General features: G+C 39.9%; 2 protein-coding genes across 2 annotated transcripts; both read right to left on the reverse strand.

The window, feature by feature from the left end:
• Positions 1–231: 231 nt before the first annotated feature.
• Positions 232–4,234, reverse strand: asf1bb (anti-silencing function 1Bb histone chaperone). Its single transcript, XM_076090436.1, has 4 exons — positions 3,894–4,234; positions 3,136–3,251; positions 2,817–2,993; positions 232–1,331 (listed from the first exon to the last, which is right to left on the reverse strand). Exons 1-4 carry the CDS (start codon positions 4,000–4,002, stop codon positions 1,134–1,136), a joined length of 600 nt encoding a protein of 199 aa, XP_075946551.1. The 5' UTR covers positions 4,003–4,234; the 3' UTR covers positions 232–1,133.
• A 2,238-nt stretch (positions 4,235–6,472) lies between these two features.
• On the reverse strand, positions 6,473–24,331 carry LOC142948646 (complement C3-like). Its single transcript, XM_076090779.1, has 43 exons — positions 23,885–24,331; positions 22,510–22,705; positions 22,205–22,367; positions 21,453–21,547; positions 21,088–21,176; positions 20,333–20,415; positions 20,137–20,224; positions 19,842–19,944; positions 19,487–19,607; positions 19,175–19,290; positions 18,277–18,423; positions 17,918–18,017; positions 17,708–17,802; positions 17,393–17,584; positions 17,067–17,222; positions 16,635–16,773; positions 15,974–16,042; positions 15,333–15,530; positions 15,116–15,236; positions 14,913–15,001; positions 14,645–14,784; positions 14,239–14,451; positions 14,000–14,063; positions 13,806–13,895; positions 13,406–13,612; positions 13,023–13,098; positions 12,742–12,901; positions 12,537–12,632; positions 11,972–12,122; positions 11,377–11,462; positions 11,054–11,131; positions 10,799–10,954; positions 10,611–10,673; positions 10,356–10,437; positions 10,205–10,256; positions 9,976–10,066; positions 9,745–9,834; positions 9,555–9,657; positions 9,303–9,392; positions 8,150–8,242; positions 7,947–8,030; positions 6,981–7,125; positions 6,473–6,752 (listed from the first exon to the last, which is right to left on the reverse strand). The coding sequence occupies exons 1-43, from the start codon at positions 24,001–24,003 to the stop codon at positions 6,611–6,613; spliced, it is 5,031 nt and encodes a 1,676-aa protein (XP_075946894.1). The 5' UTR covers positions 24,004–24,331; the 3' UTR covers positions 6,473–6,610.
• Between the last annotated feature and the right edge of the window lie 1,218 nt (positions 24,332–25,549).

Here is a 25,549-nt window from a genome sequence, read left to right on the forward strand (position 1 = left end):
GCCCCCCCCTTCCCTTGCGCTTCAGTTGCCAAGCAACATGAGGCTAGACTGAAAATGGTGGAGTGAGGCTGCTGCATTTTATGAATGAAATTGGAAAAAAAGAAAGGAGCCAGGGGAGGGGAAAGAGTGGGCCAACACACACTCACACAGTCTCGCTAGTGTGCTTCCTTCCTCACTAGTGAAGGTGGAAAGCAGCTGTGTAATTAAGATGTGGCGATTAGTAGCACCAGGTCCACAAAACAAACTTTATTAAGCCCATCACAACCCCCATCGTTACAAATACGGAGGCAGAGAATATATAGTAAGTACAAAAAGAAAATGTGCCTTCCCATCTTGGAGACAATATAAGCGCTGAGAAAACATTATTTACAGTAAGCCTGAACCGTAACAACTCGACTGCAATCCAGAATCCAGTTCTCCTTCACCTCCATGTTTTGTGTATCATTAGAGACAGACATTATATGTCACATTATTAAAGAACAATAACTGAACTGGGGCCTGTTTGAAGAGTTATCTGGATCACTCAAGGTTTAAAACTCACAAACACAAGCTTATCTAGCTAACAGTAAATAAAGCTAGTTCTTGCAACAGGCCCCTGAACATGACACACATTTCAAACCCTAAATTGTCCTACTCCAAGATGCTACACGTTCACAACAATGAAACGCTTTATTATAAACAGCTAGCACTGCCCATATCTTTGATCAGTGCTCAAGAGGACACGATGAACAGCACAGTATGGGCACCACACAGGTGAACATCAGCGTGTGAGTATGACTTGCAAATCTCAGGGCTGTGAGGATATGGCGGTATTAAAATCGCCCCACCCCGATGACTCAAAACTTTCCCTGGCTCAGCTTTGACATTGTCTAAGACGGAGATATAGTAAAATAAGGCAAAGCTGGTTGTGCAGGCCTGTGTGTGGTGAGAGAGAGAGAGAGAGAGCACAAGAGACAGAAACAGTTTGTAACAATGCCAGAGTCATCCCATTTGCGTATGCTGTATAAAAATAATGTCCTCGATACATCCATGGCCTTCTTGTCCAAATGTGTGTTTGAAATGTGGATGAGTACATACGAGAAGAACCTCTTGTCCATTATCTTAATCTGATGATTTTTTTTTTTTTTTTTTTTTTACATGCAGTCCATGGAGTTGTCCGGCATCAGTCCAAGAGGTGGCATCTTTCCTGGTATACAGGACGGAGGGAGCATGCCGCTGATGTTGGGGGACGGGTCGACATTCTCGCTGTCCTCCATCTTGTCTGCCGAGCCCTCCCAGTTGATATGGAAGCGGGTGACACGGGGGTTGGAGGCCAAAATATTCCTCAGGAGCTGAGAGAACAAAAGCAACATTGGTGAAATGTCAGAATTCCTGTGAGTGGTGGAGATGTCCTGACTTTTAGTCCCAAATATGGGTCAAGTTCTACCAAACCTTTCCTTAATGGAACTAAACAGCATCTGTTAATTAGGCCCTCCGTGTCTGGTTAACACCCTCGTCTGTCAAACTCCATGCCTCCTGCTCGGGATGTAGGCTTTCAGGAAAAGAAAGTGCAGTCTCTCAAACGGAGATAATCGAGAGAGAGAGAGAGACTAAACCAGAGTTGGTAATTGTTGGAACAGCAGAAATACTAACCAAGGTGGTTTGGGAGATTTCTATTTTGTGTCGAGTTTGAATGAAATGGGTTTTCCGATGAGTTAACGACGCAATTAAGCCAGTTAGTCCGGTGACGGAGAGAAACGTGAATTCAGAAGGCGTACAGACACAATTGTATACAGAATAATATTGAAAAATTATTGGAAAATTCTAACATGGTGTTGTCTCCAAATTGCTATTCTGTAAGGGTGCACAGATGTATCTGTCCAACATCGGTATCAGCTAGCTGCCAAATTGTTATTTTAAACATCGTTATCGACCCATAATTTCATGATCAGTGCAAAACCAAAGGTATTTAGTCTTTTCCTTTAGAATAAAGAGATAACTACAAAAAAAAAAAATTATAATTTTATATATATATATATATATATATTTATATATATAGCTCATGTTATACGTCTTTTTTAATGCTACTGTTGCCTGTTCTGCTCCACATATCTGGAACAAAGTCACAGAAAGCTGCAGGTCTGCAGAGACCCTCAGCTCCTTTAAATCAAGATTGAAGACTTTTCTGTTTGCTGCTGCCTGTAATTGAACCAGATTCAAGGATATTAATCAATTTCCTGCATTTCTCTACTGTATTTTCTTTCTTACACTGCTTTTTAGTGCTTCAATGAATGTTCTTAACTTTTTTAAATCTCCTTCTTTTGTCTTGTGTTTTGATGCTTTTAATGGTTTTATGTGAAGCACTTTGAATTGCCTTGTTGTTGAAATGTGCTGCTATACAAATAAACTTGCCTTGCAAATTCTATTTCAGATCACCAGAGGGCAGTAGAAAACTGTGCATGTTTCAACAGACTTATCATTTCACAAGGATGATCATGAACTAGTCAACTCATCAGATGTGTTTAGTCTTTTTCTCCATGTTTCATGACTTATTTTCAACTTCTGAACACATCTCTGGTAAACAATATTTGAAGTGGTGATTCTTTACAGATCGGTCAATAAAATAAATTTATCGATTAGTTGACAAAGTTGTACGAGTGTTGGTCAACTAAGAATTCCTTTGGTGAAGGACAGCCCAGTAGTATACATGAAAAGAAAAAAAATAGAAAAGAAAAAGAAGCGCTAGAAAGATAAAATGTATAGGATTATTATGCTGCCATTCGTAACAGAAATCAATGATGGTCATCTCCGAGTGTGTGTGTGTGTGTGTGTGTTACCTGAGCGTAGTCTGGTTTGAGGGGGGGGTTTTCCCGTAGTTCAGGGTCTGTGTATTCATTGTTGACATAGTAACCAATGCGGATGAACTCCTGTCCACGGTAGGTGCAGGTTATAAGGACTACAGTCACTCCTACAGCGTCGCTCTCTGGAATCAGCCCGGTGTTAGGAGCATCCGCCTGAGAGGGCAGACAGGAACACAACGAGGGAGAAATCAAATACATGTGTCCAGGTTTCTTTGATTTTCAGGCCTAGTATTCAATGGCTTCTGTGGTCTAGCAGTATGACATGAGCAGTAACATGTGACCACAGCTCACTGACCTGAAACACAAACATGTGTCTGCCAGCAGGGACCGGGCCAACTAGAACAGAGTCCAGAACCTGGTCGTATTCCTCGCTCTCAGCCGAACCCACGTAGATGATCTTCCACTCCAGATCTGATACCACAGACACACAACAGAGAGACATACCATGTATTTATTTCTGTTTGAAAGGAATACGAGTTACACACAGTATTGATTACTGTGCTTTGACAAATCAGCAGCTTTTTATACATACGTTTAAAGTAGAACATGTAGACACTTTGAATCGCTCAGATTGTTTTTAAATTACAGCTCCAAAGGTTAAGTGGTACTCCCAGTAGCAGACACACGCTACCGCTTCCTTGTTGTCTCTGCCCGCGGTTCGCGGCAACTCGTTAAGCTGGTCTGTTGCTACAGTAACATAACGAGATCAACCAATCAGCTTCACGCAAAAAAACTCCGAAGAACATCCACGAACCAATCAGCGCAGGCAGGAGGCGGGGCGCTGAGCATAAACGCGCCAGCGCCAATTTTCAACAACTTGTCAAATGAAATACCACTATCCAGCACACAAAGACAGCTAACACGTTGGTATATCGTCGAGCTACACGGCACGCTTATCTATTACTTACGATGCACCCCATCTACCCTCAACGTATAAGTTACCACTGAAGCAGAATGCGCACAGAGAGGTAGCTAGTACCCAATAGCTTAACACACAACAAAGAACAATGAAACTGGCATTACACGTTAACGTTAGCTGAAAACTATACCCACCTTCCGGTAAATCCTCCATGCATTCAAACGTTATTTCAAACTGGAAGGGATTTCCAAATGGGCTCGGGTTGTCCAGCACAGCAACATTTAAGACTTGTACCTTGGCCATAGCGGTAATCTTCTGAGGCACCTCGACCTGGCAAACTAATGCGCTCTTCTCTTACGTGAACAAGGTGTAACGAGTCACTCGGTGGTTTAATGTCGCTGTGTTCCCGGGTTGGCTGCTCTCCCACGCTTTGACGTTGCCTGTCTTCAAGACTGTCAGTTAAAGTTTGATTATTTTCTTCTCTGAGAACAGTAACATGACCTAGTGGCTGGAATACAGGAAGTACGTCACTTTCTTCTTCTTCTTCTTCTTCGCCGTCTTTATTTGTAGCATTTAGCTACGCGCTGCTGCCCCCCAATGTTCATTTGTTAAACAGCAGATCAAAATAAAGTACTCACGTTCACGTGACCTCACCAGGATGTTCAGTGTGTGTCACTTAGGAAGTTCAAGAGTTAAAATTAAGGATAAAGCTGTATAAGGAACTTTCCAGGATATTTAAAGTGTCACTGTGGGTTCTTATGGGTTAAATATCCAAAGGTGGTTTAATCTTTCAGGATGAATCTTGAATCTTTCTGTTTTAGATGATGTAGTTGGTGATTAGTTGGATCATATGGACAAGAAAAAACATAAATAGAAGGAAGTCACAATTCTGACATACAAGCGGTGTGACTGAAAATGATAAATTGTAGATGCACATTGTGTGTGAGGAGCCACGGTCACAACTGTCTGTGTGTGATTTATATATGACTTTATTGTACAGTAAACAGATGACGACACTGATTTACATTAAATAAAACTCTGTGTATATGACACGGACCATGACATAAATCATATTTAGTTTTAATCAACACAGTGTAACACTGACTTTTGCATTTACTGTATCTCATAGCTAGAAGGAGGACACAACTGAAAGCATTTCATTTTTAAATTAAAATGATTTCTATTGATGTTGTGATTTTGATTTGACTTGTGGGAGGAAACTGGAGTGCAGAGGGTAAATCCAAGGAAACTCCCCACAGCTAGAATCCAGCCTAGAGATCCTCGACTGTGTTAACCAGTGATCCACCGGTTAAACACATTCATTAATTAGGTATTAATTCATAAACACTGCCTGCTATTAAAGCGTGGCACTGGAAAATCAAAATGTGACACAACAACCGCTATGACACATTAAAAAGCACAGTGTGAAAAAGGTGGTTAGGACCTCATAAACTCAGATACAGCACCTGATACAACACCTGAAGCAGTGCTGAACTCCCAGAGTCACATAAATCACACGTTTTTATTTAGTTTCGGTTTTATTGTATAGAATGATAAATATTTCAGAATTGCCGTGTTTATTTCCCCTTCGACTGACTGGGTTGTCCTATTTCATAGTTGCTGGGTTGGGAGGCACTTCAGATCCAATCTATGTGCACAAACACTGAAAAAGGGAGTTTTTCAATATATGTCTCCTTTGAGACATATATTTATATATGCAAACAACACATTTATTTGCTGGTTTTCGTCATTGAATGTGGCAGTAAATTGTATATCTTTAGGTTTTGGAACGTTGTTGGGACAAATCAAGCAATTCGAAGGTGTCCCTTTTGGCCTGTAATTGTATTTAAAGATATTTTGGAAAAGTTAGCTTGACTCTTTTCAAAGTTAAATAGTATGCCCAAAAGCAAGTCTAAAGCTCACAATAAACACATCGTATCTCATTTGTTTAATCCAAGATTTGTTAAAACAGCTTGTTACAGATATATGGGGTTGTTGTGAACAAACAATCAGAAGCAGTGACTTCTCCACAGGTTGCTTGGCAACTTCATGGTAAATACAGGTAAACTATTGTGCCAAGCAGCTGGCTGTCAAGTCAAAGTAACAGCATGTCAATCACCGTGAATCACCATTTTACTGTTATTTTGTTTTGTTAAGAACCAAGCTTTCCATTTGCTTTAAGCCTTTTTCTAAGCTGAGAGCCATCTGACTCCAACTACATGCTGAGCATGTGAGACGAGTATCAGTCTAACTTTATGCATTAAAGCAGATAAGTGTATTTTCCACAATGTTGAATTTAGAACAAACGTTTTTTGGTCACTAGAAAACCATCACCACATAATTAAAAAAACAGGGCTATGACTAGATGAGCAAATGCAAAGAGATAATTTAATTATGCACCACAAGATGAAAGGGGAGCTTTTCTTCTTGGGAAATTTAAGTTGTTTGTGTATCAGTAGGAATACATCTGTTCATTGATTATCGTCAAATCCATTTTTTGTCAACAATACTGTTGGACATGGATAAATTTATACATTTTTGATAGATGCCAGCTTTATTACTGCTGCAGTTCTTACTAATTGATCTATATGAGCTGTTATATATTCGGAATCACAAGCGATTGAATTTTATTTCATTCTTTACTGTTTAACTTTCTATGCATCAGCCCACTGAGCTCGCTTAACACAATCAAACTTCTACTTCAAGTTGAACTTTTTACTATACATTTACCATAACCAACATAACAGTAAAGATCTGTAAAGAAGACACAGAATTATTGAGACCATTTGGTTTTAATCAATACAGTACAATATCATAGGCCCTTATGTCCAATAGCAGGGGAAGTTTTATATAAGGATAAAATCCAAAATAAAAACTATTTAAAAAGAGCACTTTATTTCGTTTGGTTTCACTACTGGTTACATCCAAAGACTCGGTACTGCTCGACCATCTCCGCCATGCCCAAACAGGTACGTCTGTATTCCTCAGTTTGACACTGTTTGTCTGTGGGCCAATACTCAATCCAGGTTCTCTCTCCGAGTACATACTGATGCCTGAGGAGAGCAAAGGGAAAAATGCATTGGTTCTTCATGTGAACAGCTATCTGTAATACGCTGGAACATAACATGAAAAAGCCTCCTCCCTCCTTCTTTACGTTAATTTACTCTGTCAATAGCAACATCAACACATAAACAAGAGAACAAGAAAGGCAAACTTGATTTAGTAATAGAAAGCAGTAAAACATTTCCATACACACACTTTCACACAAAGAACAAGCTTACGATTGTGCTTGGTCATCTCTGTAAATATCTGTGGATGCGCCCATGATAAGGTAGTTGTTGCCCGTTCTTAGATCCAACGGATCCCTGCAGTGTGGATAACTGAGCAATGTGCGCTCTTTATTCAGAGGACCCACATCCTTGCTTCCTGTAATTAAAATATAAGAGAACATAGAAAGGGTAAGGCTTTAATGCATAGCCAAAGGTGCAGTACAACACATTAGTGATGTATTGTCACATATTCCCAGTGCCACAGTGGAATCATGCTTCACGATATAGTTGGACATACGCTTATTCGATTTCTTGCAGAGAGTTAGATTGATACCTCTATTGATACCACGCTCATGACTGTACAGAAAATGTGCAGACGACAGCCGGCTAACTTAGCTTAGCATAAAGACTGGAAACAGTTAGCTTGGCTCTGCACAAAGGTAACAAAATCCACCTACAAGCACCTCTAATAATATACTCTGTTTAATCAATACAAAAAATGAATTGGTAAAATATAATTCACCTTTTTAAAGTGTCAGTGTGAAGCAATTTGGGGGATCTAATGGCATTAATTAGTATATTTTCTTCAGAGTATAATCATCTGAAAGTAAGAATCATGTTGTTTTTGTTACCTCCAAATGGACCGTTTACAGTATATCTACATAGAGAGCAGGTGCTCTTCATTGAGTCTGCTATGTTGCATTGCCATGTTTCTACAGTAGCCCAGAACGGACAAACCAAACACTCCAGATGGAGCCATTCGCGTTGGCCACCGAAGTTCTCCGACACGCTTGACACACGGGAAAAGTTTCGGTTGGTTGCAATCTGCAACCTCACCAGTAACTTCCTGGAGTGTCCGCTTGTTACCAATGCGAGCTAACTGGGCTGGCTACTACAAACAGGTGAGTGGTACCAGTCTTCTCATCTAACTCTGACAAAAAGCAAATATGCACATGTCCCAAAATGATAAATACCCACCTTCTTTGATGACTTGCAGTACCCTCACTTTGTAAATATCAGTGGACAAACCGTCTGTAAACTCTTCCAGTCCCACTCTGTACGCTTAGGACGGACAAGTTGCAGATTGTTAGCGGAGTTGCTTATACTTGCTAGTCTCTTACTCACACCAACATACATTCTTTGTATAAAAGTGCTTTATAAATGCAGTCACGCTCACTTACCAAAATCTATTTTATTGTTCAATTCAGTCTCACAGACCTTAGCCGTGCGCTGGTCATTGCTGACTTGTTCCTTCTTCTGCATACTGCAGTTCTCTGGAAATACACAATGCACAACAAAGTAAAAACACGACTGATGACCCTATGAAATAAACCCATGTGCATGTGAGAGGGAGAGTTGGTGGGTGAGTGAAGCCGCATCTAAATCCCAATTTAAGCAATTCTTTATCTAGACTGATGCCATACGTAATATATTGCTATGGTGCTGGAATAAACTATGTTAAATAAAAGTATTTCACGTCTACTATTTTACGTAATTATCCTTATAATGCATGCAACTATAAAATGCAGCTTTCTCTTAATTTTCTATTGCAAAGTTCAACAACTTTGTCCTTCCGTGAGGGAGCTACACAACATCCGATTGTAAATTCTGTCGCAAATGATGTCAAAAAGTTAAAATGTTTTATCTTTGGACGGCAATAATGTCTGCTGTTACCGTTGACGGTATTCTCTGCCGACCTCACCTGATTTTACTGTCCTGCTCTCGTCCGGTAAAATGATATCTGGTTTGTCGTCTACCGTTTGCCTGATTGCATGTGAATGCAGCATCTGTCTTAGACTTTAGATGGAAATGCTTATTTGTTGTAATCACATTTTAGGCATTTTCATCCTTCATAGTTTTAGTTGACGACAACTCAAAATGTTTTTGTCCAGTTTCAGTCGACAAAAAGTCATTACATTTTAGTAAACTTTTAGTCAAAAATGTTTCTCCTCTTGATTTTGTCAGTTATTTTTCTATATCAGCAAAAAAAACAACAATTGTAGCATTATCCGAAGAAAAACCCAGGTCGAATGATTAAGAATGCAGCTCAGTCCAGTCGCACCCACCGGGCCCATCGTGGGAGCCAATACGCCCCGCCCAACATGCAACATGCTGTGTGAGAGTGTGTGTGTGTGTGTGTGTGTGTGTGTGTGTGATGTGAGGGTTCCGGGACAGAGGATGTCGTATGTGTACAGATTATAAAGCCCTATGAGGCAAATTTGTAATTTGTGATTTTGGGCTGTACAAAAGTAAATTAAATTAAATTGTGTGTGTGTGTGTGTGTGTGTGTGTGTGTGTGTGTGAGACAGAGTAGTTTGTCATCATCCTGTTTACCTTCAGCACATGTGCATTCATGATTTCGACAGAGCCGCATTAACTCTCCAGCTTTCCTCTCTGGATGGTAGAATTTCACACAACGTGTTTCTGCAATGGAGAAGAAAGACATCAATGTACATCAGAACATTTACATTAAATACTTTGAGAATGTAATATCGACTGCTCATCCGCAGAGTTGTCTAGTCTGACATCTATTGGCAGCAAAGTACATGGAAGCATCATGTGTCTCTAAGTGACTCTGAGACTCACGGTCATAGTATTCATAAACAGACACAGCAGCTGGTTGGAGGACGCCCACTTTCAGCGTCTGATGGACCCTGAAAGTGATCTCCTCGGGCCGTGTGTGAGAAACCTGTGGACAAAGGTAGGATGGAGATAAACACACAAAGAACGAGGTGGAGAGAAACATTATAAAGGCATGAAACAGGTGATGTCTTACCTTTTCCAGGTAGATGATGAGTGAGCCTCTTTCTGACAGGACTTTGTCCATCTCATATTTCTCAATGGTGCGAGCACGACCTTTGGACAACTACACACACACACACACACACACACACACACACACACACACAGTCAGACAACTTTCTAAACCATAAGAAACAACTTGTTTCTCCTAATAAACAACTTGACTGAACTGTCTGTGGGTATACGTGTATCTGTCAGTTCTTACTTGGTCCAGGTCCTTTGTGTTAACAGTGAAGCCAGTTAACAAGCCAATATCCAAGATTGACATGGTTGCATCGCTGTCCTTGTCCTTATACCTACACAACGAACAGACAGAATAATAAAATAACGGCATAAAGGAGATGGAGAGAAAGAATGATGTTAATTATGTTAGAAAATGTTCTATAGTCATGTTACTGTAACACTGGTCTGTGTGACATCTTTATTGTACTCACAAAATCTCTATTCTCAGCATGTATACCATCTCATCATCATCCATTTTCTCAGCTGGAGCAAAATTAATTAAGTATTTAGTTTATGGAACTTGGCAGAAATAAACTGATAAAATAACAAATAAACAGAAAGAGAGGGAGCGCACCACATTACCTGGGAGGAGCTGCACAGTCATGTCAAACTTCTGACAGTCACTCTCCTTTTCTTTAGGATGAGCGTAATACAGCGACACCATCTGTCACATTGATAAAAGTGCATCGCACAATGTGATAAACTAATAGCAATGTGTCTTAAAAATAAAGTCCACACAAGGTTAAACCTGTATTTGGTCTCATCTGAGATTCAAAAAGGATAAATCAACAATCAACAGATGATAAAACTCAGAATCTGAAAACATATTGTGCTTACTGTCAACGTTGCTTCTCCTGAGCCGCTGGCAGTCACTGTCATATTCTGGTGTATATCATTGATCTGTGGGAATTTAAATATGCACACAAACACGCACGCGGTCAGGGATCGGCAGAATAAACCTACAGGAAACAACAGGAGTGGTGATATTAATGAGCCACAGAGAGTTCGTTTGTGTTTCCTCTCACTTTAGATGTTCTGGTGGCGTAGTGGTTGTTCCTGTTGAAGTTGAACTTGTCAGGCCTTGACCTGCCCGTGAACAGGATGTCCACATTCAGATCATACTCTGGTTCTTTAGCACTGGCCCAGTACTCTGCTATTGCCTGGTACACTAGTATGGTAGCCTAGAGAGAAAAAGAGTGAGAAAACAAGACTTAGAAAAAAACAGTAATAAAGTAAACATAGGATGGAGGTATCAAGATGCAGAGAGAGGTCAGTGTTACCTGAGTTGATCCATAGCCTCCGCCCACCTTCTGCTGCTTGTTGAACCATCTCACAACAGGTCTGGCTTCTTCAAAGGCCTTTATTAACAAAAGGAAAGTAAATGGTTGACATTTCCTGTGGTCTGTAGTTGCATATAGATTAAAACAAATAGAGAGATGTCCTGATTCTGGTACAGTTGTATTTTAGATTATAACCTGTCAGTTTCAAAAGTTTCCAAGTCTACCATAGAGCTTCTAAATCTGTTTTTCCTAATATGGCACAACCAAACAGCAGCTACTTGAAACTTGAAACCATCATTTCAAAGCATTTGCGACATGCTCACCTTGGCCTTGACCAGAGCAAGAAGAGCATAAGCTGTGGCCTCCAGCGTGTAAACACGTCCTTTAGGTGTCGGCCAGTGGGACAAGTCTGGAGAAGACGCACACAAAAAGCTTTTATTACAATGCTGTACCTTGAGCAAAGCTTAATTCACTGATATTCCCCAATCCCTCGTCTTAGAATATTTAATGTTGAAATAAAATAAAAAAGAAGAAAGTGAAATGTCCTCAATTTAAACATTTTTAACTAATCTTTCTATCTTTCTACATAAGAGCCCGACTGAGAACAGATTATTAAGAAGAATACAGATTATTGATATTACAGAGAATCTGATATTTGGTTTTAACACTTAACACAAACAAGCATTTCTGATAAAAAAAATAATCCCTTAAATCTGTGTAAATGAGTCACTGTTTCTAAATCACTTCAAACATATCTTTGACTTTTTTTACCCAATAATATCGCCCAACACACCACTGTGTTGGGCGGGCTCAAATACATTTATTATAGAAACTATTAGTAGATGTGTAACATCTAAACTCTACAACATAGAATCTGTTTCTGAAAATTAGTTGAAGAATATTGTTGTGTGACGACACCTGGGGAAACAAAATTGTAGAGGATATCCTGGTTCAGTTTGTTTTCATTTGCCAGAGCATATGACGTCATTGCAACAGCATATGGGTTGGTGAGGCTGGGCAGACGCCTTTCCAGATAGACCACTGCTTTGCCTATACTGGCATGCAGACTCTGGACGAAAGAAAGGAAGGAGAATGAGGAGAGAACAGTCGGATAACAGTCATCCATCCATTTTAAATATCCCATTCTGTTCAGGAATGTTGTAACATTTGATCCTGGGACATTAGACTGAGTTACTATTTGAGTGTGGCACATTACAAATGTGGAATGTGTCACATGCTTCGAAAGAGTCATTTTAGCACAATTGACCATTCGATAAACCCCTCCCCTCGAACAGCAATTGCTATTGTGGTTTAGCAACTGTAACTAGACCCAAACTAGTATTCAAACTGTTTTTTCAGCCATTCTAAAACTAAAAACACAAGAGCAAAGACATAAGGAATGGATTAATGGAGTGGAATCTGAAAATTAAGAAATAAAAGCAGTGGAGGGAAAAGAAAAAAGATCGTACAGTAGGCTACTCACGTTAACAGTGGCAGTGCATACTGTGCGTGACTCCTGCATGGCAATGAGGCAGAAGGCCGTCATGGAGGCATCTGAATCTGCGCCGCGAACATCACCCTACATGTACGGACACAAACGTGTTGATTGATACAAGGTTGTAGCCAGTGACGTGGAATTGTTTCCATCTTGGTATTTTGTTATTGACGATAATTAAATCATTACGTACAGTCATCTCTCCGTGAATAACCGGTGCTTTATCTTTAAACACGCCGTCAGGTTGCTGCGCGTTGAGAATCAGATACTTAATAGCTTCACAGATGTCATTGTTTTGCACTGCCACCAGACTGTTGGCCATGGCAAACACCTTGGCAACATAGGCTGTCAGCCTTAGAAAGGAGAGGAGACGTTTAGTTTCCTTTATTTGCACATGGAATACACCATCGTCAGACTTTAGGTTAAAGGAGAAACAGTTGTGTGTATGAGTTCTTGGATATTTGAAAGCCTCACCAGGCGCTACTTGGGCGTTCGGCAAACGCAGCAAAAGACCCATCCTCTTTACGGTAATTAAGCTCGCGCTTGTAGCCTGGACACAAACAAGAACACACAACCAGTTTAAGAGCCCCGTTACATTTTTCTCCTGTTGTAATTGCATCTTTCAAATGATTCTGCTGGCGTACATTTTTGTTTGTAGTCAAACTTATATAGTATATGTATTACATTCAGACCACTAACACTTAGTGTCTCTGCTTGGGTCTGTGGGGCAGTGGTAATATGCATTGCTGTCTGCTATACTGTTTTTCTTTTTCATACCACTTCTGCAACGTCAGAAACTTAAAAATCCCACATAGAGGGGCATCAATAAGATTCCTGGTATCTGTGCCAAAACCTACCAGTCGTGATGTGTTGGAGGGCTTCTTTACGTTTCTCAAAGCCCACAGTTTCCCACTGGTTGGTTTTGTCCAAATAAATTGCTGCAATGACAGGTAGAGTCATGGTGATCATGTTCTGCTCTCCACAGCCATAGGGTTGTTTGATCAGACTACCCAAAGACGTTCCGCTAATGGCGTTCTCCACCAGTGCAGAAACTTGTTCTCTCCCTGCATTCACACACACAAACGGAGCAAAATGAAACGTTACAAAACAACACGAAGAAACATCCAAAGAATCATGCAATGGTCCCCAAAAACCAGGGAGGTGGTCAATTCTCAGTAAGAACAATGCCAATTTACAACAGTTCATTTTAAAGGCACTATGTCACATAACGTGCCCAAATATGACATAACATCTCACCTGTCACAGAGATCTGTATGCTAGTAGGTGTGTCTTGAACCAAATCTTTCTTAGGAATTCCACTGACGAGAGTTTGTTCTTGTTTACCAGCTGAAGGGATAAACAGTGGGCAAGTTGAGGGATCAATTCGCAAGTGATAAAAACACAATGTTACCAAATTACTATATAATGTAGCTGTTTATGGGTAAACTCACCTACACCTTGAGTAGAGGGGTCTAGAACTATAATCTGAGGAGATTGAACCAGTACTCCTTCAGGCTGGAACAACAACAGTTAGGACAAACATTACAACTCACAACTATATTTCCGTAGTCTGCATACAGTATGGCTTGCTTGTTAAAATCTTCTCTTCATTTTGAGAAGACTGATACAGTACACACGTGTGTTTGCCTATGCTGACTTTAATAACACCGGAGGTCGCTGTTTCTCTTACCACCACATGCAGTGTCTTCCTGATTCCATCGTGGAGCGAGGAATCTTTAACAGCTGCTTTGACCTCAATGCTGTATTGTCCTTTTTTCATGGGAATAATAACGAATGGCACCGCGCGTGTAGTATGGGGCCCGACTGTGACCTCTTGACGATACTTCCCACGTTTAGAGGCTGCACTGCACACATGCTCCTCCTCTAGGAGATCCACACGCACCTTGAAAACAGAAAGAGAGAAAGAGAGTCAAGTGTGTGTAACTGTCAAAGATGAAGACCCCCATCAAAGACTAGAGTAAGGAGTTATTGTTCTATTTATTTTGAGCGCCACTCGTATGTCAGTCCAATATTTACTGCTGTTAGAACAATATCTTGGTCTAATGAAACGCCAGAGCAGAGGAACACAGACTTACGGTGGCAGGATCCTCGCTGTAGTTGTGGAGGATTGCTTTAACTTCCACCTGCTCTCCACGGACAGCAGAGTACGGCAGCTTAAGATCAACGAAGAATTCCTTAAAGACAATTACCTCTAACGGATCGCCAACACAGATTCCTTTAAGATGAGATAAAAACAAAAAAACAAGAGATGAATGAGGAAAAAAGGGAGAGAGAGAGAGAGAGAGAGGGAGAGAGGTGTAAAGGATGGGAGAGGTTTACAGATTTTAGTCACTGAATCCTCACCATGAGTTTTTGACAGACTAATGCCAGTGAACTGCCAGGTTGTGATTGAGTCTTGCAAAGGAACATGTTTTGTGAATGATGTGGTGTCACTGAAACAAAGACAAGGGTTAACACTTTGAGAGGTAAAGGGTAGCTTTAAATCCTAGTGGTGTCAGTGTGAAGTTATCAGTATATTTTGTGTGTGCATATGTCAGTTGACTCACCAGTTAGGTGTTTGTCGAGGACAAGCAGGCAGTTCGATGTCTGACCACAGCCAACTTTCAGGGAAGTTGGTGCGAGAAACAATTTCATTGCTGTCCATGTAACTGTTGTCATCCACCTCACCTAAAGTGTCATCAGAAATGTTACTATTTTCATTCAGTATGACCATGAATAGTAACCACTCAGAGCTTCACATCATCCCCTGTCCCCGTCTCTTACTGCGAGCAAGTAGGAGGCTATCCTCCTTCCTGTCAGCTCGCTGGGCCTTCATCTCCTTGCAGCAGTGCAGGAAGGCCGTGACACAAGCTCCACCATCACTGATGTACTCGCTGCGCCTCTCACATGTGTAGTTGAGAAGGGTTTCCTTCATGCCATCCAAGCAACAGTCACTCTGCAGCTGGTCTTTGTATTGACTCACTGGGAAGAAAGAGGGTTGTGGAGAAGAGACAGAGGTGAGAAGATGCAGACCACCAAGAAGAATTGTGAACTGAAAAGGCAAATTAGAAATAGAAATTGTGCTTCTTAAATTTGCATGCCCTCTTACATTAGACCCTTGATTTGAATTAGGAAAATCAAATAAACAAATAACTAAATGGGACAAGGAGGGGAAAACTGACAAGAAAAGACGGCTGCTTCTCCCTTCAGTATGGAAAAGAGCATGAAGAAATAGATTGACACATTAACTCAAGGAAGTGTGACGTAAAAACAGTTTCACCTGACGTGTATCTGTCTACGAATACATAGCATGGCAAAGACGAGAACAGTGAAAGTCAATGGGACAAGCTGTCCAACGACACTGAAGAGTGCCTGAAGACGACTGATGATGTGTTTATTGGCAAGTTTAGAGCTGTTGTTCTTACGTAAGCTGGTTGTGACGTCCATGATAGTAGTGGCCCGTTTCCTCCTGCTGGGGGCCGGACATTTCAATTCTGCAAACACAGACAAGTTTTTAACTTTAAAAGTTGGAACTAAACTTGATTTGTGCTTTGTATAATTGATGTGAAACTCTTTAAATCAGAGTGAGGTCATATTAATCTGGTTGGAAATGTGGCTGTGAGAAAATTTGATCTACAATTGCACATCCATTTGTTGAAATGTTAAAACACTGTATAAACGCTTTATTATAATAAAGTGCTGAAGGCAATATTCTAAAACTCTTAAATAAGGAAGGGACCATGATCACCTAATGTGGCAGTCACAATAGTTCAAATGGAAACGCCTCAAAGGATTTAAAGCTACCCGTTACCCATTTTAAGATGTGAGTTTGAGGTTTTGAAGAATTAAAAAAACTAGACAGCAACGAGAAATCTATCTACATGTCAAAATACTGAAAATATAATGCAATTTGGGTTATGATGCCGTTCTTCTACTGTCTACTAGACGCTTACTCCTAAAACAAATGTCAGTTTTTGACAGCGTTTCAGAGAGCCGGTCACAGGACGGAGTTGTAACTCGGCGGTAAAACTCAAAACAGGAAACAGCGTCAGCAACTTGCATTGTGGGAAAAACAAGTAGTGTCACCTCGTCTGTAGGGTGTCCCAGAATCCCCAGAAGCCGTGTTGAACTCAAACATCAGCCCAGCATCGTAGAACACACCCATACCGTCCTTCCCTCCACCTGGTGTGCAGCCTGTGTCGTACTTCTCTACAATGTCCCACACCTGAGCAGGTCAGAGGTCAATCACACACACACACACAAATACAAACAAGCAAGACATAGGGTTACAGTATGCAAGTTAAACAAGCAAATCTATAAACTCACATGATCTCATATATACACATGAACTCATGCAATGTATTTTTGCTGCAGGACAAATCTACGCCAGATATTATTTGAAACCAAAAGCTAACAAACGTGAAATTTAACGTGTGTGCAATTTTCATTTACACGTAGCTTTTTATGTGAAACCCCTTTCAAATATTTTCGGAGAAAAATATGAAATAAAGAATTTGCCTTTTTCTGGGTGAGACGGTGCTTGTTGTTTAGGACGTAGACGCCTTTGTCAACTGCCACCAGTCCCACTGTGGCATCCGGATCTCCTGTGACCTTCAGAACAAACATCTTGCGCGGCTCGTAGGAATTTTTGGCTGATACTGCTTCAAGCCTCAGCTGAATGTGAAGGGCAGGTCAGTGAATGAGACGTGCAGTTCTGTATTTCTTTGAGCAGTTTCATACATATAAAAATATGTCTGAGAAATTTACAAATAACTTTATCAGCTTGTGTGTGGGTGTTTTGTTTGCCCACTTAAACTCTACTACATCAACGTTGCCTGTCTCACCGAGCCCATGCAGGAGTCCTTGACATCCACCCAAACAGAGTCTGATACCACTTCATAGCTCATTGTATGGTAGTAGGCTATGATGCGGAACGATGGCAGCATTTCTTTGGTAACAGGAACTATCAGGGAAATCAGAATTTGACCTTCTGCCCTGTAGCGGCCGTTGCTCACCAGCTGACCTCTGCTCAAGATCTAGGGACGCAGATTTGAACATCAGCACTTATCAGACATGCATGTATATTTTACACACGACGTGGGAGGCAACCAAAAGAGTGATACATGTGCACACATGCACTGGTGTAAAACATCTCTCACCAGGTATGTGATGTCAGTGTGATGGTTTTCCTTCCGGTTGAGGTTGAGGTTGATTTTCAGGTTGTCTCCTAATTCCAGCTCCGCTGTATCCACACCTGCAAATGTGACATGTTGTGATAAAACACCCAAAAGATGTAGTGCCTAGTGCACACTTTTCCACTGCTATCTCCTTTTCTGTACCATCTGATGTTATGTCAGGATGTCCCTCACCTATGTGGATGTAGTTTTTGCTCGTTGTTGTATATGGGGAAGCTACCATGGAGGCTGATGCTTGTCTTTCAGGGAGAATACCAGGATCATTGGTCTTTGCCTGCAATTAAAGACACGCACAGGTAAGCATACACACACAGTTGAATAAAGAATACTTTCCCATCTCAACTCATCGTGGCTGCTAAATAGAATGACAAACAGACATTACACTGACAAGAAGTTCACCGTTGACATACTGTACAGTAAATGTGCGGATGAACAATAACATGGAGCTTGATTTCACCTCTTCAAGTGAACGTCAAAAATGTTTGCCAACGAAAGCGGAAATTTAAAAAGGGTCAAATATTTCTGAGACTTACATTTATTGGCAACCTCTGGTTCCCTGCCACTGTATTGATGGTAAGCTTTGCGAGGCCATTGGCTGCGGTCACGCCCTGCACCTCACCTGGATTCACCACCACTCTCACATTTTGTGCCGGACTGCCGTCAGGATTCACAACTTCAACCTGCCATCAGAAACACAAACAGCTGAACAATCAGAAATCGACTAACTGTCTCATTGAAACACATCTTTTTGAGGTCAAACTCATGTTATTAGATTGTAGTTCTGAGTATCATGACTTAGTTCATGGTGACCCAATGGCTTGATGGACAAATTGCTTGTTTTCTGTTTATCAAAATCTGCCTTACACGACAAAATATTGATCTAATCAATAACAGTTATGAAGAGAGCATGAAGCAGCATGTGACTTGCACATTTACGATATACTGCCATCTGTGTTTTCTGAGAGTGGCTATATTTCAGTACTGTAATGTTGTCTGTAATGTTTTTTACTGAAGTAGAAATATAGCCATTTGATCAAATTAATTTACTCCAAACATGTAACAAATAATAACAAAATAAAACAAGAAGAAACCAATAAAATAACAGTAAACAGATACAGTTAATTATGAATAAATACATATTATATGTTAATGTGAAAACAATAACGAGTCCCTGTACCTTTGACAATTCTCATTTATATCTGTACTTTGCTCAATTTCTTCATCGAATCCATTCAATAAATTCATCCCACTTATTAAAATACACATCCTCTTCCTAGTAGTACGAACACAATTTTTTGTTTCTTAGATTAAATCTTCCTTTTATAATCCCCTCTCTCTGTCGGAGAAAGAAATGTGTATGTTGCCCGAAAGTGCCACGCCATAAGCCATACATATGCTGTCAATCCATGTAAATGTAAATAAGTACTTTACCGCAACATCGAAGGACATTCCTGGTTTGAAATATTTGGGTGTTTTCGTGAAGTGGATGGTGTAAGGTGATTTGACAATCTGGATGCTTCTCAACTCTGCCTCCACCATTTCACTACCTGTGTGTTGATACAGAAACACAAACACATTCACACAATCGTGATTAACTGATACAAAAATGTTATCTTGATATCTTTATTTTCTATTCTCCTCTCGGTCTTGTTTGGGGGTTTTCAGACTCTAATAATGCTGGTAGTTAGCTTACTTTGATCAAAGACACTGAAAAGGCACATACACACAGTCTCTCCGTCTTACCGCTCTCCGTCAGCACACTGACGGCCACATATATGGAAGTCCCCACCAGTTCATCCATGGTTGGGTAAGTCTTTGTGATGTGCTCTTTCTTCAGCGTGACCACTCCGATACCTCTCTCGATCTAATGTCACACCATTTAAAAATGCATCTTCAAATACAGTGCAGTGGTACAGTCAGTGAACAGCCTGGTTTAATTCTGAACATCCTAAATAAATAATATATGAAGGTAGAAATGTAACAATTCAGCTGAAATGACTGCAGACATATGAATAACAGGACATTATAGACATTTTTTCATGTTTTAGAGTCTTGCAAAACATAAAGAAATACAGCAAAAGTGTAAGAATGTGCTCACCTGCACTCTCTGAAGAGAACTTGGGAAGCTTTTCTTGTTACCGTTTTGTATAACCCCAAATACCACATAGGCGGTCCCATCCACCTCTTTACCAAACAGATACCTAATGCCACAAGACAGGGACGTGTTAAAGCCCACAATGAAGCAAAACAGAAAATCAAGAACAAACAAACAAACAAACAAAAGCCAAAGCCCCAAACACAACCTCTGGACAACACCCTTTATTTGTTCTCCTGCAATAAATCTACCAATCAAACCTGATCTCTCAAACCACAAAACAAAAACCTTCACATACACAGCTTTGATGTTGACGGTGAGCTCGTCACTGTCCACGTAGAAGAAGGAAGTCGCAGGTGTCAGTTTAACCTCAAAACTGGGCAGCACTGCAAAATGGAAAACATGTTATTGTGTGTCCAATCAGGTAAAAAAAAGAGTGAATGTTGTAGGTTTATAAAGGTTTTAAATAGAAGTGCAGGCAATGAAGGACTCACCGTATTCTTTGACCTCGAACTCTGCAGAATAGCTCTGCTGAGGGTTGCTGTTGAACTTTGTCACCACCTTCCACAGTCCTGGACTACACACACACACACACACACACACACACACACACACACACACATACAAAATTAAAATCATCATTCAGAGACTGAAAGTAACAACAGACTTCGGATTGCGTGAAGTTATTTATATCCTACACAAATTGAGATGTAGGCCTACACAACAGAGCTGCTGCACAGAACTTGGCATTTATATTACTTTCCTACAACACTGATGTTTACAAGAAAAGGTTTTACGTTTTCAGGTTGACTTTGCATAAGATAGAAAGGGTGCACTTGTATTTTATTCCTTTGTACGGTGATAAGCTTTATTTTATAGGGATTAAATGTATTTCCGTCCATTAACAATTAATATTTAGATCTTAAAAGACAAATCGATCTACAGTTTAAAGGAATAGTTTAAGCTTTTATTGGAGAGTTAAATAAGAGTATCCCCACTTTTTGTCTTACAGTGCTAACAATCTTCTCATCTAAGTGACCCTCTGCCAAAAAGCACATGAGCTCTTTCCCAAAATGTCAAACTCTTGACATTAAAATACAGGCTACTTTGCATAATCCTAAATGTTTTGACTATTTGAGATGAAGTTACCTGCCATCCATGTGTATCCAAAGTGTAAATACACCACTTAACAAGAAAATGTATAAAATACAATAAGGAAAATGTAATTTAAATCAGATAAACTACTAACCTGACAATTTCAGCAAGTTGGAAATCTCCAGAGTGGATCCCTGATTTCAAAGCGACTGAATCAAGCGGTAAAATGATGCCTTTAGGGGTCTGAAAATGAACAATTTTCAATAACCATTAACAGAGAGCCGTGGTAAGCTACAAATTAATTTGGTAAAACCACATTTAAAGCATATCTTTTGTCTACAATCCGCCATCCTCGTCAACGTATACACTGTATGCTAGTGACACTGTTTCAGAGGAAGGAAAAGGCTTTTGAGCAAATCTACCACTAGAGGGAGACATGCATTTATGTTTACTCCCAGTTACAGCTTATTATATGATATCACTTTCAATTCTTATTTATTCATAGATAAATCACAATACCACAAACTCGATGGAAATAGAAGTATCAGTTTGGGTTGCAGCGTCCCTCTCTACTGGCTCCATACGAGGCGTCACTGCAAACATCCTGTAGTGAACTGACAGAGAGAGAGAAAGAACGGTGATTCTAGTTTGGGTCACGTGACTGTTTAAAAACGTTTTGAAAAGAAGGGCTCTTTAAACTTCACAGTAATTTACAGTAAAAGCATTTAAAGACATTCTCACAGAAGTAGGTGAAGTATAGCAGAACATAGAAATACTCATGTAAAGTACAAGTACCTTATATTTTTATGTAAGTACAATACTTGAGTAAATGTACTTATTTACATTGCTGGTAATGAAGATAATAAAGTTGTAAAAAGTGAGTATTTTGTTTGCTTCATTTGTGTAAACATGGAATGTATTGAAAGTTAAGATACTAATAATAGCTAAAAATGTTTAACTAAATCAAGCTTAATTTTAGTTTGTAGAAATTAAACCATTAAATTGATCTAAATCTACTAAAACAAAAAAGGTAAATAGTAATTGAGGTTACATAATACATTTAAGTATACTGAACATGAACATACTGAGTAAACTTTACTCAAAATAGTTGAGGTAAAATTATGAATATAAATTAAGTAAAGTCAACTTAAAATATATATCTGGATTTAGATAAATTTATTTCGTGCAACCACTTACTTAAAAAAAATTAAGTAAATCCAACACATTTTTTTCAGTGTGTGTTTTGAGCACTGATGCAGATTTGAACTCACCTTTGCTGTTGGGGGTGTAGAGGGTCTTATCAGTCTGTATGAAGATGTACCCGGACTGAAAGGACACTAAGACCACTTTCTCCAGCACTCGGTCAGGAAACTCAGCTTGCAGGTACACATACTGCTTCATGGTGGCATCCTTACTGAAGTCTCCAGCAGGGATCTGAAACCAGTGTGAAGAAACACCAGTAGTGCATCAGCAGCAGGGTAGGGAGGTCCAAATCAATTCTCGAATCATTGATAGATTATTTGTGGCCAGTAACAGTTGCAGATAATTACATACACAGTGACGGTATTTAATTTACCGTTATTTCTCCAAGCTGCTGGAACTTATTGTCAGCGTTAAGTGTCACAGCTGCGGTTGCCAGCTTTTGGCTTTTGGTTGGATGGTTCATCACGTTGATTTGGACATTGATGGCTGCTCCAGTGCAGTCTTGACACTCCACAAAGATGTTTTCTGCTGTACCTACACGCAACAAGTTGGGGGCAGACATCACCTTCCTGCAGAGCAGCGGGGGGAGAGGAAGATATGGAGTAATAATAATATTCTGTAGTCAGTGTGTAGAAAACCTCTTCATTTTACGCATTTCAGGCACCATAAAACACACACACACATAACTAGAAAAGTGCATTCAGTAGAGTGCAGATCTCTGCCCAATGACGGTATAAAACAGTTGATAAAATAGTTTTTTCCAAAATTGTGAATCACGGTAACTATGAGAGGTCCTAAAACATAGTCATAAATGAGCACAAAACATATTAGGCTGATGGGTCCAGTGTGTGCGAGATTTGGTGGACGGACAAACGGATACAATCACGCATGCACACAGGACCGAACGCATGATCTCCTACACGCTTAAGTCTGGTGGAGATAATTATGGAAGGATGTGACCGTTACAGGTTTGCTTATTTGTCCATTTTAAGAGTGGATCTCTCACAGAAGTGGTTCCCAACCTTTCTTGTGTACGACCCCTGACCCCTCATCACAGGTATCGGCCTTACTGAGAGCATGAGTGTCCTTTTTTTGTGAGATTTTTGTGTGCTTGATGCAGGAAACCTTTTCAGAAAAAAGTCAGAAAAAATAAACATGGTTTTGTGTAACAGAAATGTTTTTCATCTTCTGACTTCTCAGATTTATCTTGGTTCCAAAGCCTCAGGTTGAGAACCACGGTCTTAGAGGCTGTGAGTTGAAGTTTCATTTCACCCGAATCACAGAGACAAACAAACCTATTTGCCCAGATGAGGATCATGACTGCATGGACTTCACCCACAATGAGTAATCTATTGATTACTTTGATGAAGATCCAGCTCTGGACCAACAGAACATTTCATCAGGGCTCTAGACTCTTGCCCTGTCTGGCTTTAGGCATCGTTGTGCAAACTCTGAATCAAATTCAGGGCCAACTAACTGGCCTCATTTGAAAGTCCACTCTACCTTGTGACACAGACGGCAAACTGGACGATAGCTTCTCATTATATAAGACACAAGTCAAACCAATATTTATACACTTTTTAAATGAAATTGAAATGCAGATATCGTTGTTGCTCCCATTACAGTTCAACCAATAATAATGTGAATATCAGGAAGACGAACAAACGAACAAACTGCATATTTTAGCTCTGTTTTTGGTGAAATTCAAGCCCAGGGGCAGTGTGTAAAGGAAAGGCAGGTCTACTTACAATGGAGCTCCATCAGCCAGAGAAGTCAGGGAGGCCAAGGCCACAGACGCCACCAGCCACAGCAGAGTCCTACTCATCCTCCTGACTGATCCTGATCTGCTGTCAATGAAGACTGTCATGTACTGCACCCTCCTTTTATCCTCCCTCCACCCTCCTCCTGCACCTCCTCTTCACCTCGCCAAGTGTTTCTGCAACCGTACACAAACACACATCATCAATAACATGATTTCCCAGCAGCAGTTAATAAACTGTTGAACTCGGATAAACTTTGCTTTGAAGAAAAAGATAAAACAGTAGAAAATCAATGAGGGTTTATGTGTTTGACTAACTTCTAGGCATTCAGCTGAATGAACAGTTTCACTTTTTTCTTGTTGGGGACATTTTGAGTTCCTTCTAAATCTTGTTCTGGACCTGGTAAATCAGCATATTACAAAAAAAAAAAACATATTGAACATGCACACAGACAACTACTCAGGTGAGAGTCATGTTGAGTAACTTCTGGGGGGAGTATCTGGCAGGGGTTTTGGAGTTTCAACAGCAGGGACTTTTCTCTATGACGAAATAATGATCAAAATAAAATAAGTTAATAAATACGTTGAAGTTATTGAAGTTGATTTTTTGATTGACACAGGCTCAATGATGTGAATGGATGTTGCAAATGTATACAAACTTTTTGAATATTCGCAGTTAAAAGATGGATCCCATTGTTTGATGATCATACGGAAATATTTTTCAGATACATTTTTTTGTTTCTTGGGCCGGATGCTAACGAAGGAGGAAAATTGACATTGTATTGAATCCTTCCTCCAGGCAAAATATGTGAACATTTTTCAGAAAATGTACTACCGTAGTCAGACGATTACACATTATATAACCCCCCACAAAACTACATTGTGACGTTTCTGCTTCCGTTTTTACTGACTGATTAAACGAACAAAATACAACATGTTATAGTGAGCTTCAGAGGTGCTGAAAGATTCGTTACTAGCCATACTCTTTTTACAAGTATTTTTAAGATTGTGGGCCTAATGATACTTTTACTGTTGTGTAACACTATGGCAGCATTTTAAATCACATTCATTGCATAATACACATTTTATGGACTAAAATTCAGGCTTTACACTTTGTTGTTGCACTTTCAAAGGTTATTTCTCATTTTCGATTGAAGGTTTGATCTCAGTTCTCTTACCATTTAAAGCTCATTTAACAGTAAAGTAAAGTAAAAATGGACTTTATCTCTTTGCTTGATTTTTATCTGATGACTTATTCTTATTTTCTTTTAACTTCTGCCACACCGTGTCTTTGTTCTGCACGTCAGGAGGAATACTATTTGGACATGAACAAAGTTTGTTTGAATAGTCATAATGAAAGTAGGCCACTCCAGAAAGCAGATTGTCCTCAGCTGACAAACAACAGCCTCCTATACTCGCACAAGGCCCTTTCTCTCTAATTATTAAACCGTATTGATATCAAGAGTGATTGATGACACAGCAAACACAGTCAATCCAGATAGGCCAGCTCTCTGTAGCCGGCTGAAACATGTGGTTTGTGATTTAAAAAAATGGAAATCCAAAGTTAGACAAGAACAAATTCAATTTTATGAAAAGAACAGAGAGAGAGAGAGAGAGAGAGAGAGAGAGAGAGAGAGGGAGGTCTGTTTGTGAT

The sequence above is a fragment of the Anarhichas minor genome, unplaced genomic scaffold, assembly GCF_050575085.1.
Source record: "Anarhichas minor isolate MPS153535 unplaced genomic scaffold, ASM5057508v1 ptg000012l, whole genome shotgun sequence".
In the NCBI taxonomy this organism is placed as follows: Eukaryota; Metazoa; Chordata; class Actinopteri; order Perciformes; family Anarhichadidae; genus Anarhichas; species Anarhichas minor.